Source organism: Schistocerca nitens, chromosome 2 (genome assembly GCF_023898315.1).
Source record: "Schistocerca nitens isolate TAMUIC-IGC-003100 chromosome 2, iqSchNite1.1, whole genome shotgun sequence".
In the NCBI taxonomy this organism is placed as follows: Eukaryota; Metazoa; Arthropoda; class Insecta; order Orthoptera; family Acrididae; genus Schistocerca; species Schistocerca nitens.
In genome coordinates, this window is record NC_064615.1 from 1,065,489,021 (window position 1) to 1,065,510,608 (window position 21,588).

At 39.6% G+C, this 21,588-nt stretch overlaps 1 protein-coding gene across 2 annotated transcripts in view; it reads right to left on the reverse strand.

Moving 5' to 3' along the window:
- Positions 1 to 21,299, reverse strand: part of LOC126237442 (inactive peptidyl-prolyl cis-trans isomerase FKBP6) — a 59,103-nt gene extending 37,804 nt beyond the window's left edge. For both annotated transcript variants that reach the window (XR_007545073.1, XM_049947561.1), the window contains exons 1-4: positions 21,069 to 21,299; positions 19,849 to 20,089; positions 7,345 to 7,609; positions 6,565 to 6,748 (exon numbers count right to left, since the gene is read on the reverse strand). Coding sequence is in view for 1 of the 2 variants with exons in the window: in XM_049947561.1 (XP_049803518.1) it covers positions 6,565 to 6,748; positions 7,345 to 7,609; positions 19,849 to 20,089; positions 21,069 to 21,154 (776 nt within the window). In the remaining variant the exon portion in view is untranslated. The remainder of the gene's footprint in view (positions 1 to 6,564; positions 6,749 to 7,344; positions 7,610 to 19,848; positions 20,090 to 21,068) is intronic.
- Between the last annotated feature and the right edge of the window lie 289 nt (positions 21,300 to 21,588).

A 21,588-nucleotide genomic window follows, 5' to 3' on the forward strand; every position in this document is an offset into this window, starting at 1 on the left:
CTCACAGAATCCCACTTTTGTGAAACAGTTTTTCATAGTTTCAGCACCGACTTCCCTCCACGAGTATATAATCAAATTCACTGCCTGTAAAATACTTTCACATTTCTCACAAGGGAACCTCCCCATCGCACCCCCCTCAGATTTAGTTATAAGTTGGCACAGTGGATAGGCCTTGATAAACTGAACACAGATCAATTGAGAAACCAGGAAGAAGATGTGTGGACCTGTGAAAAAATAAGCAAAATATACAAACTGAGTAGTCCACGGGTCGCATAGGTAACATCATGGATAAAATGAGCTCAGGAACGTCGTGGTCCCGTGGTAGCGTGAGCAGCTGCTGAGCGAGAGGTCCTTGGTTCAAGTCTTCCCTGGAGTGAAAATTTTATTTTCTTTATTTTTGCATAGTTATTATCTGTCCGTTCATTCATTGAAGTCTTTGTTCACTGTAATAAGTTCAGTGTCTGTGTTTTGCGACCGCATCGCAAAACCGTGCGATTAGTAGACGAAAGGACGTGCCTCTCCAATGGGAACGGAAAACATTTGATCGCAAGGTCATAGGTCAACCGATTCCTCCACAGGAAAACACATCTGATATATTCTATACGACACTGGTGACGGCATGTGCGTCACATGACAGGAATATGTTGTCGACCCACCTAACTTGTACACTTGGCGAATGGGTAAAAAGATTCTTCTACCTTGCCCGATTTAGGTTTTCTTGTAGATGTGATAATCACTCCCAATAAAGTGATGAAAACATAAGAGTTTGTCACATAAACTGAAAATACAAAATTAAACTTTTCACTCGATGTAAGATTTGAACCAAGGACCTTTCGTTCCGCAGCTGCTCACGTTACCAAGAGACCACGGCGCTCCTGCACTGCCAGTGTCCTTCATGTTGCCTATCTTCCCATGAACTACTCAGTTTGTATATTTTGCTTATTTTTTCACAGTTCCACACAACTTCTTCCTGTTTTCTCAATTGATCTGTGTTCAGTTTTTCAAGGCCTATCCACTGTGCCAACTTATAACTAAATCTGAGGGGGGTGCGATGGGGAGGTTCCCTTGTCAGAAAGGATACATTTGGTGGATGTGCCGCACAAACAGCAGCACATTTTATGCAGCACTCCCCATTTTGGCGTCAAATTCTCTGAGACAATGAAATGGCGCCAAAAAGATTGCAAGCAGAATGTGCGTCACATATCACGTGACCGGGTTCTGCCGCTGACGTATGAAACACTCTGAGTGCGGGCTTTCCGAGCCGGAGCCAACTGTGAATCCACAGAACGGAAAACAATGCGTCTACATCCAGTCACTTAAATGTTATAAAGTGGTAAATAATTGACCAGGATTCCAAAAATATGAGCGTTACATGGAGGAAATTGGAATATAGAGGAAACGCAGTAAAGAGGAAAATTTAACATTGTTTGTATGAGCTTTTAGTCGGGACCGAACAAAATGGACGTAACATAGAGGAAAACGTTATATGGAGGAACGTTATGAATAGGTTTCACTGTATTTGGGAGGACAGTTAGTTGGTAGACATGCCCATGAAAATGCTGTGCAGTAATTGCAGCACAGTTGGTATATGACATGGCTGCTTTCATAGATGGCTCTGCATGTGATGGGATGGGATAGGCTAGGATAGGATAAGCCTGTATGGGACTGGAGTAGGATGTGCTGGATTGGTAACTCAGACAGGTCTAGCATGTGGGTCTTCCTTAGGTATCTGACCCACGTAGCAAGGGGTTGGGAGTGGTGTGACACAGAGGTGGACCAGGATATTGCATAGACTAGACAAGTATTGAAACACCACTTTAGGAGGGAATGGAAGGGAATATGGGTAGGAGGTTCTTCATTTCTGGGCACGATGATTAGATAGTCTAAGCCTTGGAGGAGGATATACACTCCTGGAAATTGAAATAAGAACACCGTGAATTCATTGTCCCAGGAAGGGGAAACTTTATTGACACATTCCTGGGGTCAGATACATCACATGATCACACTGACAGAACCACAGGCACATAGACACAGGCAACAGAGCATGCACAATGTCGGCACTAGTACAGTGTATATCCACCTTTCGCAGCAATGCAGGCTGCTATTCTCCCATGGAGACGATCGTAGAGATGCTGGATGTAGTCCTGTGGAACGGCTTGCCATGCCATTTCCACCTGGCGCCTCAGTTTGACCAGCGTTCGTGCTGGACGTGCAGACCGCGTGAGACGACACTTCATCCAGTCCCAAACATGCTCAATGGGGGACAGATCCGGAGATCTTGCTGGCCAGGGTAGTTGACTTACACCTTCTAGAGCACGTTGGGTGGCACGGGATACATGCGGACGTGCATTGTCCTGTTGGAACAGCAAGTTCCCTTGCCGGTCTAGGAATGGTAGAACGATGGGTTCGATGACGGTTTGGATGTACCGTGCACTATTCAGTGTACCCTCGACGATCACCAGTGGTGTACGGCCAGTGTAGGAGATCGCTCTCCACACCATGATGCCGGGTGTTGGCCCTGTGTGCCTCGGTCGTATGCAGTCCTGATTGTGGCGCTCACCTGCACAGCGCCAAACACGCATACGACCATCATTGGCACCAAGGCAGAAGCGACTCTCATCGCTGAAGACGACACGTCTCCATTCGTCCCTCCATTCACGCCTGTCGCGACACCACTGGAGGCGGGCTGCATGATGTTGGGGCGTGAGCGGAAGACGGCCTAACGGTGTGCGGGACCGTAGCCCAGCTTCATGGAGACGGTTGCGAATGGTCCTCGCCGATACCCCAGGAGCAACAGTGTCCCTAATTTGCTGGGAAGTGGCGGTGCGGTCCCCTACGGCACTGCGTAGGATCCTACGGTCTTGGCGTGCATCCGTGTGTCGCTGCGGTCCGGTCCCAGGTCGACGGGCACGTGCACCTTCCGCCGACCACTGGCGACAACATCGATATACTGTGGACACCTCACGCCCCACGTGTTGAGCAATTCGGCGGTACGTCCACCCGGCCTCCCGCATGCCCACTATACGCCCTCGCTCAAAGTCCGTCAACTGCACATACGGTTCACGTCCACGCTGTCGCGGCATGCTACCAGTGTTAAAGACTGCGATGGAGCTCCGTATGCCACGGCAAACTGGCTGACACTGACGGCGGCGGTGCACAAATGCTGCGCAGCTAGCGCCATTCGACGGCCAACACCGCGGTTCCTGGTGTGTCCGCTGTGCCGTGCGTGTGATCATTGCTTGTACAGCCCTCTCGCAGTGTCCGGAGCAAGTATGGTGGGTCTGACACACCGGTGTCAATGTGTTCTTTTTCCCATTTCCAGGAGTGTAGTTCAGTTGTTCCAATCAGGATGATGATGCAGGGCCTCTTTGTACCTAGATCTTTGAGGTCGTGGGAGAAGTAGGGGTGTGTGAGGATATGGCGCAGTAAATTTGTGTGCAGTGTAGGTCTGGGAATAGTGTCCGATAGTGGCGGCCTTAATGGGGTCTTCAGTACACTGGGCAAGGGAATTTTTATCACTGCAGATGCACAATGCACGTTTTGCAAGGCTATAGGGAGCCAACTTTTTAATGTTGAAGGGATGACAGTTGTCAAAACGTAGATGCTGTCAATGGTTAGTGGGCTGGATGTGGACAGATGTATGGATAAAGCCATCAGAGATGTGGAGCTCAATGTCCAGAAGATGGTCCAGTGGGCTGAAGAGGACAGGGGAAGTGAACAACAGAGAAAATATTCAGAAAAATGAATTTTACACATTAAACTTAACTGTTAACATAGCTTTCGTCACATAGGTGTTTTCTCCCACTTACTGGAAATGAATTTCTTTGGACTAGCATTAACTCTGACTAATTTTCATGTATAAGATTCTTTTGATAACATAAATGTAAGGGGTGGAGAGGGGGGGGAGGAGGGGGGGGGGAGAGAGAGAGAGAGAGAGAGAGAGAGAGAGAGAGAGAGAGCAGTCAATCCAGTGGATCCAGGGTTAGTCAGTCTACACAAAATGAAACTCTATGCTGTCTTTTGAATGTGTTTTGTGAGGTACGTAAGGACCAATTACATCACCAACACAATGTCCATTATATATTTCCCTATATATAAACATAACACTTTGTAAATTGCACCTATTGGGATCTTGACTGGAAATTAAGCATTCAGTCAGGGATACACAACTCTCAAAACTTAGGAAAGGTAAGAACATAAGACCACTCAGAGGTCTGTTACTAAGTTCATGTGTGCCACACAGGAAATGTGGAATGCGATACAAATGAAATTAACTAACAACTGTCATTAATTTGCAGCAAACGATAATGCAATGATAACTCTGCTTTGATTACATTAATGAGGACTTAAAATTAATACAATCAAAACTATAAAAAGAAAAGAAGATATGCTTATAAAATATCTTTATGCAGACACACCCCTGAGGTGCGAGTGCGCGCGCGCACGCACGCACACAGTGGAACATGCTTCATGTTTATGTAATCATCTGCTCAAACAGCAAAAGCAATAAAAGCAATTAGCAGTTATTTGAGCATCACATCAAAGCTTGCCACAACAGACTATGCTATTTTATCGAACATACAAATACACTACAACTCTCCCAACTTCTATCATTGTTGCTCACTCCACTCACATTGCTTTGTTAGGGTGCTGTGTCCGGCTCATAGATAACAGCTCTAGTGGAGGTTTATATAAAAGTAAGTGTGGTCAATAAGTAATGGCATTAACTTCAAGTTCTTAATTAAAGCTAAGCTAGCAGATTTTATCCTACTCGCTATCTCCAACTGTATTAAGACATTTAGGTAATCCACAGATTGCAAAATTTGAAATGTTTCTTACACTTCCTGTACACAAATACTACCTTTGCAAAATTCCATAGAATCATGCAATATAGCAGACAAGTTTTGTACTTTTAGTTTTTTGCTGTTAGAGGTGTGCCATTTAAGTCGGATGTTTTGTATAAAATTACTATATGATGATAATAATAATAATAATATCAATGATGTTTTACTATATGAGGGCAAGTCAAAATAATAATAATAATAATAATAATAATAATAATAATTACATTTTGTTTTGTTATGTTGGTATAGAATTAATTAAGCAAAGCATATACATTGTGGTGTCACCGCTAGACACCACACTTGCTAGGTGGTAGCTTTAAATCGGCCGCGGTCCATTAGTACATGTCGGACCCACGTGTCGCCACTGTCGGGATCGCAGACTGAGCGCCACCACACGGCAGGTCTCGAGAGACTGACTAGCACTCGCCCCAGTTGTACGACGACTTTGCTAGCGACTACACTGACGAAGCCTCTCTCTCATTTGCCGAGAGACAGTTAGAATAGCCTTCAGCTAAGTCCATGGCTACGACCTAGCAAGGCGCCATTAGTTACTTCATGAATCTAAAGAGTCTCACTTGTATCATCAAGAATGCTGTATACCAAAGGACGATATAAAAGTTAAGTGTTCTAGTAGCTACGTTCTTTTCTTTATCACATTCATCACGTATCCTGTTCCAGACTTCGCGCCAGTCGGCGTGTGTGTACGTGTGCCCTTTCGGCTACCCGTCTCTGTGGACTGGCTGCCTTGTCAGCCCACTACATACATAATGTGTGGTTTAAGTTGCCTGAGTCTGCAGTCATGTGTGAGAGATGCATTTGTGTGTGTGTGTGTGTGTGTGTGTGTGTGTGTGTGTGTGTGTGTGTGTGTGTGTTTTGACAAAGGCCTTAATGGCTGAAAGCTTTAATTGTGTGAGTCTTTTTGTTGTGCCTATCTGCGACTCAGCATCTCTGCTATATGGTGAGTAGCAACTTTCCTTCTCATTATATTGTTACATTCCATCCTGGATTTTCCATTGTTCGATTTAAACATATGCATAATTTGTAAAACAGTTTTGTTTATATGGGTTCCCAAAATAGTAATAGTTTATGTTTCATTATAATGAATAAAGCACTTTTTTTCAATTTATTTGCTACAGTAACTCATCTGAAGTTGAAGGTTTACAGAGATCTACTCTTTCATTTTCAACAGTTTATTAATGGAGAGAAACAAAATGGTTCTGTTGTTATGGTTAATTTATTCACAATCTAGTCTCTGTCAACCCTCAATGAAGTCATTTTCAAAATAAGCTTAATGAAGATCTAAGGTAGTAATGGATGATCAAACAAACTACTTATATATGAAAGGTTTTTGTTCTGCATTATTGTTCTATGATTTTTCATGTCTCTTAATCATTTCTTTGGCCTTTTGCAATCATTTTATAACGCAAAATGTGTCAAATTGCACTGTAGTTTGAAGTCCGTGTTTTGCTTTAAGTTAAGCTATAACTGTCTGAGTAAGTTAAATCAAAGGCCAGCAAGGACATATCACCTCCAACATAACTATAGCTAACAACAGTTTATCCTTTTAGGTTCAAAGATTTTAGGTCAGTCAATTAGGTACATTTACATTTTTTATTAATTGACATATATTAGACTAATAAAACATTGAGACAACAACTCTTTGAGAATAATAACTTATTGCTCAAGATAAAAGCAGGCTTTACAAATACTACAAACTTACTTTGATATTGCTGCACTCACAGTGTTTTTTTTGTACAAATCGTTTCCCATAATGTGCAAGCTTTCAGCTTTCTTTATTATTTGATCAAATGTAGGTTTTTCACTTCCTTCACTCTGAACAACTGTTTCAAGTGAACTTGGATCTGTGATACGCAGTAACTCAACTTGTATTAGAAGCTCAGCCTCTATAAAAGGAACAAATGGTTAAAATTTATTTTGCAAATTTTCTTAACATTCTCAAAATTATCAAACACACGTTAGAGTGACAATCTTAAAATAAGAATACTGCAAAGGTTGTTCTAGTTCAATGAAATCCAGGATAAAGGAGTCCAGCTCAGTGGCTCAGTAGTCTGATCCAAAGGTCTTAGGTTCAATTCTCCGCCAATCATAGACATTTTATGTCGCTTATCACTACTTTCACCACCAAAAATATTTGTAGATGTGAAAAATGCCGACTTCTGAATTAAATTGTAGGTCCCCCTATAACTGGCTGGGCAAGTCAATTTAAATATTGGAGGAAGGCAATAACGTACCACCTCCAACAGAACCATGTCTGATAAAGCTCTGTTATGTTCAAACAAATCTTGAGATTGTTGAGAACTTCATTTTTTTTACAATTTCATCCACCTTCACAATTAAAGCAATCATCAAACTGCAGCTGTGATTATTGAAACAAATAGTCAGGAAGGAAAATTCAGCAATGGTCACATTTCATGAAGATGTAAAAAAAAAAAAAGAAAAGAAAAAATAAAAAAAATTTCAGGACTCTTGGACAACATACCTGGTGGTATTCGTGGAGGACATCCTAGCTTGCCATATCCATAATCCGGATGAATTAAAAACTGCGCCACTTCACCCTTCTTCATAGTGCTTATTCCAACCTCTAAACCTGCTATGAAGTTTCCTTCATTCATTTTTTGTCTTACTGGGCGTCCTCGCAAATATGAAGAGTCATAGGGCTCTTCACTGTATTCCACATAAGCATTGTAATTTATCATTACAACAGAGTCTTTTTCTACCATTGGCCCATTACCTGGTTTAATAACCTAATAAACAGAGAAAAAGGTTTTATTTTGTATTTATTTATTTATTTATATAATATTCATTTCTTGAAAAGAGATGCACAAAACTGAATCAACTATCAGTTGTTTAGCAAAGGCTGTACTGCGGAAATAAGTCATTCCCAAATTTACGCAAGAGACAAAATGTGCAAATGAGTGAAAGACAGCTTTTTGTTTAAGCAGCTCAGCTTCAATCAGTAATATTTCACTGTCTTTAGTCACAATGAGCTCAACTGGTTCACAACTGTATCTGAATTAATCCAGCAACATGTGATCAAAATTATATGACAGATTTGTCCGAACAAATTAAATTATTACTCATTCAGCGTGACAGTACAATAAAACTTACCATTTACAAACATTTGACTACCTTTGTTTTTAACAACTTTCAAAGTAAAGCAGTGACTGGGGGCTACAGGTATATACATTCTCAACATTTGCTATCTAGTAGAATATGAAGTTTGCCTCTTACCGTAGTGCCGCACTTATTTATGATATGGTCACATCAGTAAGTAGAGCCATAGTCAAACTCTGTTCCTATTTGTTAGTCCATGTAGCATGAATGAATGTGACATACTTGGAGTTTGTATATATTTACACTAGGACAACACAAAAAGTGCAAGGAATATGATGTGCTTACCACAGGCACTAAGGTTGGTCTGTTACAACTTTTCATTCCCTTCGGTTACCAGCTTTCCTCTTCATTCCAGCACGACTGCTGCATCCCACATCATCAACAATCTCCCTTATGCACTCCTACCTAGGCCTACTCCTGCAACCCTTTCCCTCTAATATCCCTTCAATCACAGTTTTCTGGAACAACTCACTGCTGAAAAACCGATGGTTGAAGGTATGGTAGAGGGAAAGGGTTGCACTGTTTTCTGCAACATCTCATTCGTGAGTTGTTGCTGAAAAATCAGTGGTTAAAGGGATGGCAGAGAGAAAGGGGTTGCAGGAGTAGCCAAGGTATGAATGCATAAGAGACACTGTTGATATTGTGGTAAACAGCAGTCATTCTGAAAAGGAATTAAGAGCTGCCTGAAACCAAGCATAGTGCTGATGACAAGCACATCATATTCTTTGCACTTTCTGTGTTGTATTTGTGTACATAAATACAATATCTGAGTTTGTCACAGTCATTGACACTATATGGTCCAACAAATAGGCTCAAAGTTTGGCTATGGCTCTACTTACTGGTGTAAAACTTGCCGATTTTACAAATTTCCAACCTTTGGACCAATCAAGTAATTACTAATATATGCATGAATGAAAAACTTTCACTTATATTGAATCTCATTTTGCTGAATGTATTTAGGAATGGGAAATAATACAGAAATTTTAAAAAATATATAATGGGCACCCTAGAGTGCATGTGATGCCAATAACATTTCGCAGTTACAACTAAATGTACATGCCTAGCAATATTTCCCTGGATCTGCAGTTCTGAATGCCTAAACAATTTATATTCATACTGAAAATAGCACACTATACCATCCAGCATGTCCATCTACTATACACACTGCAACCTTAGTTCCGTATTATAGCCACCTATGTCTATAAGCCATCTTATGGTGTACGATGAAGGGCACTTCGGGTGTCTGATTTCCCCTTGCTCATTTCATTTGTGAATTATGTGTGGGAGGAATAGTTATCAATGAGCCACATTATTAGTTCTCATTGCCCACACTTTGTCATTGCGCTCATGCCTTGATATGTCTATGGGCTTAACAAATATGCTCTCGCAATTTCAATAGTAAACCTCTCCGTGCTGCACAACGCCTCTCTTGTAGTACCTGACGTCAGTTTATTGGGATAATTTTGGGAAAGTGTAGATGATTTATAAAGGAAACAACACATAGAGCACATGTGTGCAATCTGTTCTTGAGTACTGCTCAAGTATTTCTGGGTCCCACCGAGTCTGATAAGGTACACATCAAAGCAAATCTGAGGCATGCTGCTAAATTTGTTACTGGCCATATTATGAAAATGCTCAGTGAACTCAAATGGGAATCCATGGATGGAAGGCAACTTTCTTTTTTGAAAACATTATTCAGAAAATTTTTGAGAACCAGCATCTGCAGCTGTTTGCAGAACAATTCTACTGCCACCAATGTGCATTTTGCATAAGGACCACAAAGACAAGATACGAGAAAATAAGGCTTCTACAGAAGTGTACAGACAGTCCTTTTTCTCTCAATCCATTTGGAACAGGGTATTCTCTGACATGCAGCATGTGGTGACTTACAGAGTATGTATGTAGGTTTAGAACAAGAGTTTGGGGGAAGCACCCTTCAAGACTGTTCCCTCAGTATCCCTGAGTACACAAAGGACCACACCCCTCAATGAGAAGAGCCTAGCTGAACTCCTTCGTCAGGCTGCAAAGGTTGAGTCCCACCCACATTGGACCCATCACAGCTGTAATGCTACTGTCCAAGTGCAAGTGCTCTGACACAGGGTGGGCTGGACACAAGCAACAAATGTTGTGATATGACACATGCATCACATATTTACCATCAATACTGAGAGCACGCAGAGTTCTACTACCATCAGAATGAATGTGCCCCACAACAAATCGACAATCAACACCCTCCACAAAAGCTACAGATATATAAGTGACACTCTAGGACCAGGGGCAACCAAGGGGGTTTGTTGCCCTCAAGGACAATGTGGAGGGTTGTTGCCCAGGCCCAACACACTAACGTCAGTCTTATAATCTACCAACCAACATCACTTCTTCCCTGCCATGCTACCGCCCAGCCTCAAAGACCTGTTCGATGCAGGAGACATCAACTTCTGTCATTTGAGGAAGCTAATCTGTACACTCATCAAGCCAGCACTTCAACCACTTACACATAGATTGCAGCAAGCTGGTGGTTTGCATCTCAACCAGGTGGCAAGGAAAATAATGCAGACAACAATGGGGTGGATGGCATCTGAATGCTGCACCCACCACAGCACTAGATTAAGATAACATGGATTTTTCAGCAAAATATGGGATACAAGAAAAGACCCCATAAGCTAAAAGTCCTGTGTAGAGCAAACACAGATTGGAGCAATCGCATGATCCTCATAACCCTGTTCTAGGGATGATATTTGGGTTTTGGAATAGTTATAGTACTATAGGCAACCTTATACAATTGATTCAAATTATTACAAATGGATGAAATGAAAAGGTCCACACCAACACTCCTGTTTGTCAGGCCGTGTGGTGGGCGATGGTCACGTTGATATCCCATCACTGTTTGGGGTGTCTCCAGAAATTTCTTCTCTAGTCATTGGGCTCAATTCGAAGTAACACTCATCACTATAGACTATTTCCCACCAGTCTATGAGATTCCAGGTCAAATGCTCCAGACACTGCTGCAAACAGGCTTGTAGCTGTACAGGTGGTTTGTGTCTCAACCAGGTGGCAAGGAAAATAATGCAGACAATGATGGGGTGGATGGCAAGGGGCACCGTGAGCTCAGACCGCTCTCTATGAGCTGCCTATAAATATTCCTTTTGATCACTGAAGCACCGTGGCACATTAGATTGATAGTAATAATGAATCTGATTCACAACTTCTCCCTCTGGTGATATACAAGACCTTAAAGGAATGTGTTTGTATTGAAATATTATGAATCTATAAACAAACGAAAACAGTACGGCTCAGACATACAGAAGAGCTGAACTGCTTTTCAACCACAGGATGTTGTGTTAATTTCTGAAACAGAACAGCTATTATGTTTCTCTGATCCTAAGAGAGCTATTCGAAGTTGCTTCTCCCAATACTTCTTTTCTGACGCACACTGCTCCGTGACAACAATGAAATTCGACTTCTTGGCAAAGAAAATGAACATTGTTTCAGTTGTAAATGGGTTTACAAGTAAGTAGAAGCGTAATGGAGTACAGAGGAAGAAGGACCGTGAAAATGTGCCACGAGAAGGAATGGAATTTAGTGGAATTTTATTAGTATTAGAACCTGTTTCTTAGTATATGTTTTTAAGTAGTTATTATCATCATTATTGTTATTGCTGTTGTTGTTGTTTTTGTTTCTGTCAATAGCTGACAAGGAACTGCAATGTGAAAAGGATGAAGGGACAGTCAGGAATGTTTGGTTCAAATACAGTTGATGAGCCTTCCAATCAACTGGATGAAGCTACTGCTTCTGGCAGGTAGCCAAACAAATACTGAATGCTATTGGAATCCACAGTTAACACTTGCTTTGTTATATTTACAGACAGCAGTGCTGAACATAGAACCTCCTTTGTAAAAGATGCAACAAAAATTGCTGAGGATGTAACTAGAGTGCAAGTAAGTTACCACTATAATAATGCTGGTGTTGAGAACAATACAAAAGAAGAAAACTTAGGGTAGCTCTTAAAGAGGAATGGAAAAGAAATCAAAGAAAAGTCAATCAACAGTATCATAGGACATATATTTCTTCAAAGAAGTCCAAAGTTCTTGCATGAACCGCAAAGCCAAAAGATTACTCTAAATGTCAACAGTGAAGCAGTACATTTACTGAGCATGACAGACAAAATATCCATATCATCTGCTACGATCTTGGATCAGTTGAGCTACAAGATCATTACCTATGTAAGTTACTTGAGGAAGAAGAAAAACAAAGTGCGAGAACAAAATCTGGTAACACAATGGAAGAAGACCAAAAAATTATATCTTATTACGGAGCTGATAAGATTCAAGCATGTATGAAGTTTTTCTCAAGACATTTGACATTTCTGAAACCTTAAAAAAAAAAAAAAAATGCTCATCATGTAATTGAGAAACAGGGAGGAAGATATCATGAGCCAAGTGTAAAGAGACCGGAAGAAAGTAGACGGGTTACAAGGAACAAGAGGAAGCAATGTACAGCTGATTATTTACCTGCTGATATAAGCATTAAGATAAGGTACGATTTATATAGGTAACAGTGCCATGAAGAAGGGAAGGCAGCAGAAAAATTATGGTTGTATCGGCAGAATACCCACAACAGAATTTAGTCTGAAATTCCATAGGGCATGAAAAATATGAGTGATAAAATGTTTTTAAGCTTACACATCATTTGGCTGAGCATTAAAGCATTTAAAAGGGAACAAGAAGAGCATATGAGAAGGTAAGCAATGGCAACAGAGTTTAAGAAAAAGCTGAATCTGTGTTGGCTGAATCTGACTTGCAAGCTGTACTTTACTTGCTTGCCAGAACAGGAATGCCTACATGAGCATTATGTGTCTGCATGCAGTGAATATACTGACCATTTCAACCATCACCCAATGCTTTTTCGAGCCTGGGCATTCACAAATGAAAGCAGACGCAGTGCATGCCACCATCTAAAGAAAGAGTGAACATGTGGATGTTTTTGATACCACTGGCTGATATGCTACAGTAAAAATGTCTTCCAACAAGAACAGAGTGATAGAAATTGTTGTTGTTATTGTTGTTGTGGTCTTCAGTCCTGAGACTGGTTTGATGCAGCTCTCCATGCTACTCTATCCTGTGCAAGCTTCTTCATCTCCCAGTACCTACTGCAACCTACATCCTTCTGAATCTGCTTAGTGTATTTGTCTCTTGGCCTCCCTCTAGGATTTTTACCTCCACACTGCCCTCCAATACTAAACTGGTGATCCCTTGATGCCTCAGAACATGTCCTACCAACTGATCCCTTCTTCTAGTCAAGTTGAGCCACAAACTTCTCTTCTCCCCAATCCTATTCAACACTTCCTCATTAGTTATGTGATCTACCCATCTAATCTTCAGCATTCTTCTGTAGCACCACATTTCGAAAGATTCTATTCTCTTCTTGTCCTAACTATTTATCGTCCACATTTTACTTCCATACATGGCTACACTCCATACAAATACTTTCAGAAACGACTTCCTGACACTTAAATCTATACTCGATGTTATCAAATTTCTCTTCTTGAGAAACACTCTCCTTGGCATTGCCAGTCTACATTTTATATCCTCTCTACTTCGACCATCATCAGTTATTTTGCTCCCCAAATAGCAAAACTCCTTTACTACTTTAAGTGTCTCATTTCCTAATCTAATTCCCTCAGCATCACCCAACTTAATTTGACTACATTCCATTATCCTCGTTTTGCTTTTGTTGATGTTCATCTTATATCCTCCTTTCAAGACACTATCCATTCCATTCAACTGCTCTACCAAGTCCTTTGCTGTCTCTGAAAGAATTACAATGTCATCGGCAAACCTCAAGGTTTTTATTTCTTCTCCATGGATTTTAATACCTACTCCAAATTTTTCTTTTGTTTCCTTCACTGCTTGCTCAATAAACCGATTGAATAACATCGGGGAGAGGCTACAACCCTGTCTCACTCCCTTCCCAACCACTACTTCCCTTTGATGTCCCTCGACTCTTATAACTGCCATCTGGTTTCTGTACAAATTGTAAATAACCTTTCGCTCCCTGTATTTTACCCCTGACACCTTCAGCATTTGAAAGAGAGTATTCCAGTCAACATTGTCAAAAGCTTTCTGTAAGTCTACAAATGCTAGAAACGTAGGTTTTCCTTTCCTTAATCTAGCTTCTAAGATAAGTCGTAGGGTCAGTATTGCCTCACGTCTTCCGATATTTCTACGGAATACAAACTGATCTTCGCTGAGGTCGGCTTCTACTAGTTTTTCCATTCGTCTGTAAAGAATTCGGGTTAGTATTTTGCAGCCGTGACTTATTAAACTGATAGTTCGGTAATTTTCACATCTGTCAACACCTGCTTTCATTGGAATTGGAATTATTATATTCTTCTTGAAGTCTGAGGTATTTCGCCTGTCTCATACATCTTGCTCACCAGATGGTAGAGCTTTGTCAGGACTAGCTCTCCCAACGCCGTCAGTAGTTCTAATGGAATGTTGTCTACTCCCGGGGTCTTGTTTCGACTCAGGTCTTTCAGCGCTCTGTCGAAATCTTCACGCAGTATCATATCTCCCATTTCATCTTCATCTACATCCTCTTCCACTTCCATAATATTGTCCTCAAGTACATCGCCCTTGTATAGACCCTCTATATACTCCTTCCACCTTTCTGCTTTCCCTTCTTTGCTTGGAACTGGGTTTCCATCTGAGCTCTTGATATTCACACAAGTGGCTCTCTTTTCTCCAAAGTTCTCTTTAATTTTCCTGTAGGCAGTATCTATCTTACCACTAGTGAGATAAGCCTCTAAATCCTTACATTTGTCCTCTATCCATCCCTGCTTAGCCATTTTGCATTTCCTGTCGATCTCATTTTTGAGACATTTGTATTCTTTTTGCTTGCTTCATTTACTGCATTTTTGTATTTTCTCCTTTCATCAATTAAATTCAATATTTCTTCTGTTACACATGTTTTTTTTTCCTACAAAAAAAATTCCTGCCACGAGATACAGGCTTCCAAAGATGGCACTGTGAACACCATTTTGAAGATGAGAATTTCGGAAAAGTTTTTAAAATGCTGTATATCTGTAACAGTTTTAGATATTTTGTATGAGTTTTTTTTTAATTTGAAAGATAATTGCTTTATGATTACAATGGTATCTTCCGTTTGGACATATCTGTCAAAGTTCTTTTACTATTGCCTTTTGAATTTTTCATATATTTTACAAAAAAAAAATTTTTTTTTAAAAATGCCAATCCAGAAAAGTTAGATTTTTTTTCTGTTGATTAGTACCATGCAAAGAAGAGCTTCCACTTTTCAGTTGGACAGGTTTCATTTTAAAAAACCATTTTTTTAACTTTCAAGGGCAATGTATGTCTTCACTGAAGTTGTTTCTTACTAATTTCTTTGTCACAATGTTTATTTCTACTGGCTTTGTTGCACTGCAGTTATTTATTATCACGTACTTTGTTGCAGTTCTTTGTTTTCACTTTCTTTGTTGCAGTTACTTCTTACACTTTGTTATAGTTTTCTGTCAAGTTTCTCTGTTGTGATTGTTCACTGCAGGTTTCTGTATTGTAGTGTTCAGTGATAATTTGCTTACTGAAGAGGCTTCTAAGAGATATGAGACCACCCAGTGAGTTCTGTGTTTTCGTGAGGAATTTGCCAGTTGACACAGCTGCAGTGTGTTTTGTGAAAAGGGCGTTTGAAATTTATTCTCACTGGGGCCACAGGAGAGTGAAGTGTGCTGACTATTTGCATATCAATAAAAGAGCTATATGAAGATGTTTCCAGTGACGAATAACAATAATGATAGTATCTGAACAAGGTGAAGCCTCCCATGGTGCAGATGATGCAGCTTTTGTATCAACAGAGGAAGAATTAAATACTGTGAATCAATCAACTACAGAGGTAGGTGTTAGTCCTGTTAACAAACCATGGTCAGTGAAGTAGAGTCATATGCTCTATGCATCAAGAAAGTGCAGAGAAATTACTAAAGCTATGGGAGAATACACTACAGCAAAACTGACCACACTCTTCAAAGTAGAAATTTCATCTTCAGAATAAAATGAACCAAAGCACTCTTGGACCTCTTGCCAGGAATTTTTCACAAATATCAATTCAGCTGTTGAATAGTGTACATCCTACAGTGAAAAGGTACAAGTTTAAACTATTATTGCAGAGACATAGTCAAAGAAAACAATCTTGAACCACATTCCAGCAGTATCAAACTACATGGTAGACAAATCAAGGAATGTGAGATCTGCAAAAGGAGTCTTTGAAAGACCAGATCCTATTATGGTCATCCTGTAAAAGCAACTCAAGTTCAAATAGTGTAGTCATTTTATCTGGAAGATAAATGGGACTGTTCTCGCCAGAATGATAACAAAAAAGACACTGTAACTGTAACAGCTGAAGGTCAAAAAGTTGTGAAAGTGAAGAGGTATGTGACTTGCAGTATTAAAGAAACTTTTGCAATTAATAAGGGCAAATATACAACTTTACATATTGGAAAATCAAAATTTTATGCACTACAACCCTAGTGGGTAGTTCCACACCCACCTAGAGATGTCTGTTTATGTGTGCACTGTGTGAATTTTGAACTTTGTGTGGTAACTTTGAAGAACTTACTGGAGCAAGTGACATACGACAACTTGGCTGGGCGTGTGAAGTCATTAGTAGTCTGTGATGTAAAGCAAGAAACTTGTTTGTTTCAAGAATGTGGTGACTGCCCTGGAAAGGGATGGCTGTCTTTACAGATACTTGCCTGGAACATGCAGCAGATAACTCTGCAGAAATTACATATGCGACATGGGAGGAAAACAAACTAATTAAGAAAACTGTTGTCTTTGACAGTTTCACTGATGAACTTGGTAAATGGTGAGTGAAAGCAGAAACACACCAGCATCTGAAGAAATTGCAACAAAAACACATTGCAGAAGTGAAAGGCTGTGTACAGGCTGAAGAACTACGTTTAGTGCTTCACCGTGATTTTGCTGAGAACTCCCACATGAAGTACATGGGTATCATTGGAGTAATAACCAGGTTTCAGTTTTTTTATTGGATCAGATGAGATTTACTTTCATTCCAATTGATCCATAGTGAGGAGGTCCTCTAGGATGTAGAACACACCAGAAAAACAATAATACATGACAAATATTTACAACTAAAGCAAATAAGTTAATGTACCTTCCAAAGGTCCCAAGTGGAATAACTGTCATTTTTTTTTAATGAACACTATATGAAAGGATCATTTTACAACACTCATTTACTAAGATGGCATTAATGCACTGAATTTAAAATATAATTTTTTTTATAAAGTAATAAACATATAAGAGGTCTACTACAATATTTATTTACAATGAACGCATTACTGCACTGAAATTGTGCAGAAGTTAGATTGTACTTTACACACACAAAACACACACACACACACACACACACACACACACACACACACACACAAAATTGTTCCTACTGAGAAATTCATCAATGGAGTAGGAGGAGTTGGCCACCAATAAATCCTGTAGGCTTCTCTTAAACTGAAATTCAATGGTTGTTAAGCTTTTTTTGGCTGCTGGCAAGATATTGAAAATGTGTGTTCCTGAATAATGCACACCTTTTTGTACAAGAGTAAGTGACTTTAAATCCTTGTTTAGATTATTCTTATTTCTAGTATTGATTCAATGAACTGAGCTGTTGGTTTGAAAAAGCGATATATTTTTAATGACAAATTTCATTAAGGAAAAAATATATTGGGAAGCAGCAGTTGGTATCCCTAGTTCCCTAAATAGGCCTCTGCAGGATGTTCTTGAGTTCACACCACATATAACTCTTATTGTACATTTTTGTGCCCAGAAAACTTGACCCCAAAAAATAATCCCATATGACATTATGGAGTGAAAGTAAACATAGTATGCCACATTTTTCATTTTTATATCCCCTATGTACAACAGAATTCGCATTGCAAATAGAGATTTGTTTAGACGCTTCATCACTTCTGTGGTGTGCTCCTCCTAGTTGAATTTATTATCAAGCTGTAATCCCAAGAATGAAACACTGTCCACTTCCTCTATCTGCTTATCATCATATGTTATGCATATACTCGTGGGACACCCCTTACAAGTTCCGAACTGCATGTGGTGTGTGTGTGTGTGTGTGTGTGTGTGTGTGTGTGTGTGTGTGTGTTTTTTTTTTTTAGTGACAATGGATTGGCTAGAAACCAGTGATTAAGGTCCACAAATATTTTATTAGCTGATCATTCTAAGACTACACTTGATTTGTTACTTATTGCAATGTTTGTATCATCGGCAAACAAAACAAACTTGGCAACTGGTAACATTAATGATGAAAGGTCATTGATATACACAAGAAAAAGTAAATGCCCTAAGATGGAACCATGTGGGGTCCCACCTGTAATTAGTTCCCAGTTGGATGATGCCTGATGGTCCAAACAAACTATTCCTGTGAAAGGAATTCAGAAGACACATGGACCAGCTGCTGGATACAGTTTTCCAGCTGAAGGACGGCAACGCCATCAGTGCTCACTTCCTGTTCACAATGTTTTGAAGATTGTAAGTGCTCCAGTTCCTATTGATTCAACAGGAAGGTATCACTCTATATCAAAGGAAGATACTGAAGCAGCGGAACACATTTTTAGTTCAGTACAAAACAGAGTGCACAGAAGTTGTATAAACTGAAACTTTTAAGTCTTCGGACCTTTCACATGCATTTTGGAATCATTTAAAATGCTTGAAAAATGAGTCTCTTACTCATCTTCCAGAACTAAAATTATATTAAATAATGCTAGGTTATGATTTTTATGAGACTGTTATGTGATAATGTGGTAATAAAACAGGTTTTATGTATGGCAAAAATTTCAATTGTTTATAAAATCTGTTCAACTTAAAAGTGGAAGCTCTCCTTTTCAGGGAATGTAGGACTATGTGGTACTAATCAACAGGAAAAAAAAAAATCAAAATTTTATGTATTGGAATTTTTGAAAAATAAAATAAAATAAATTCCCATAAATTATAAAAACAGTTCAGAATGCTATAGTAAAAGAACTTTGACAGATAAGTCCAAATGGAAGATTTCTTTGTAATCATAAAGCAATTATCTTACAAATTAAAAAAATAATAATCTAGAACTGTTCCAGAGATACAGCATTTTAAATTTTTTTCCAAAATTCACATCTTCAAAATGGTACGTGCATTGTCATCTTCGGTGGGCTGTATCTCAGAGCAGAAATTTTTTTGGAGAAAACAAAAAGATATATGTTCCTTACTTAGCCCTTCAGATTAACGTACGCTAAATTCAGTAACATCTGAGACTATGAAGGTGAGATTTTTCCTTAGCCTGCCTGAATTGATATAGACTATGCTTTCTGGAAATAATTCCACACTGCCATTTAACATGCAGTATTGGATATACTTAGCTGCATGGTAAAAGCATTATCACTTTTCTGACAGGATTCACAGCTACTTTAGAACATTGTCATGTAAAACATGCAGCACACAGACAAAATACACAATCAAATCATACTTGTTAAGTTATCAGCTCCAAGGGCTGTCCACAACTAACTGGGGCAACTGGCACCTGAGATAGTGAGTCAAGTGACAATTGTGAACAGAATAGAAGGTGATATCAAGTTCATTTTCTGATTAGAAGGATCGAAGGTTAAGGAAGAGGGATGAAATTAAAGGACTGGTGAGGTTTAGGGAATGTGGAGGGTTTAGTAAAGTCACCCAGACTCATGTTCAAGGGAGGAAAGTCTTTGCTTCTCATCCCAACCAGTAAATCTCCCCTACACAGGGTTGAATTGTAATCTACACAGATCAAGTATAATTGACAGAAGACTATAAATACTTACTCTTTTCTTAACTTTTCCATCTTCTGTAATGTTCTTCATTTTGGTAGCAATTCTTTCAAATGGCGTATTCTCCGGAGCTCCTTGCCCTATTGTTTCATCATCTGAACCGGCATCAACACAGTCTAAATTGACATAGTCCAGTACATCTTTTTCACTGAAGTAACTTCCATAACTCTCTTCAAGTGCAGCTTCACTACTCGTGTTTACCTCAAATGTTGCAGAGGAGTTACTTATCAGTTCTCTGAAACAATACCGATTGAATTGAACATTTCTACAATATAACACTATAAGAACAAAATAAAATATACAGTAACTTTTTATGCTGCTATCAATTTTTTATAAAAGCATGAAATCATTAGAAAAAAGGACTCTCATATGTTTAATTTATTTCTTCATCCAATTGTCATCTCACAACAATATGGCATTTGTTCAGATAATACAGTGCAAATCGCTAAATCAAAATATACAAGACACAGCAAACTGCACATAACGTGCTTTATGAGGAGAGGACAGGTGGCTAGCAGTGGTACTGATTAAGGAACCATCCTGGCAGCACTTGTCTTAGCAATCCAGGGACACTACGTAAAACCCAAACCAGAATGGATGGACAGAGCAACTCCATCCTCCCGAATATGAGGCCAGTGACTTCGGGGCAGCACTGCCTCATTCAGTAAGTCCCTACTGTATAATGTCCCCAGATTCACATACAATTTGTTTCAGGTAACTACGCCTCAAATTTATAATATCTGTCCCTTGCTTTGTTCTGGATGTTGGTGTTGTAATATGCTGATAGTATGAACTATCCATGAGGAGTTGGCTACACAAAATTCTATCCACACCCACATTAACATGCCCATGTAATCCGCACCCACATCAACATGCCCGTGTAAGTTTATTGTAACATATTCAGCAATCGAAATTTGCCACATATTAATGTTGCTTGGTTTTTACAATGGTTTTACGAGCGCTTTAATAAACCTTGACGTGATACGAATGTTCACATGATCTTCACTCGACCAACAGAATCTATCCCGGCGCTGATGTTCAAGATGCGACATCACTTTGGAAGAGTGAAGTCATATGTACAAGCACTGTAAAACAAGCTCGTTTACTTTATTTTTTACAATACCATTCATGTTTATTTGGTTTTAGAACCCATACAGTTAGAAATCATTAACAATACGTTATACAGATGTTTACTATGACAAAAGCAGTCTTACTGGAGATTTATGCCGTCTGTAAGTCTTGTACACGGTTGGGCTTCTTCCTCAAAATCAAAGCCATCATCAGACTGGTCTGGATCCATTGTGAGGAAAAAGGATAGCGTAAATCAGATAAACTATTGTTCCTGTCCACAACAATAACGCAAGCATACACAAAAACAAACTTCCTCTCAGCAGCACATGGCCGAATCTAACGATACAAAACAGTAAACACCAGTGGTGGGCAGGAAATCGCGTATCTGTTAGAAATCACAGTGACTGAGAAGTCACAGATATCACAGTAGCAACTTTACAGAATCTAACTGCGATTTCAGTCACAGTTAGCAGTCGCAATAAGTATTTCACATTCAATGACGTGAGCCACCTATTGGTCGAATTTAGCACTGCTTTCTGCGATTTCAGTGACAAGTCGCAACTAAGAGTCGCAAGTAGCATCTAAAAAGCGCGGTTAACAGTGGCATCTGTTGGCCAAAGTTCGTACTACGTCCATCTCTGCGGTACGCAGTGGAGTCCAACT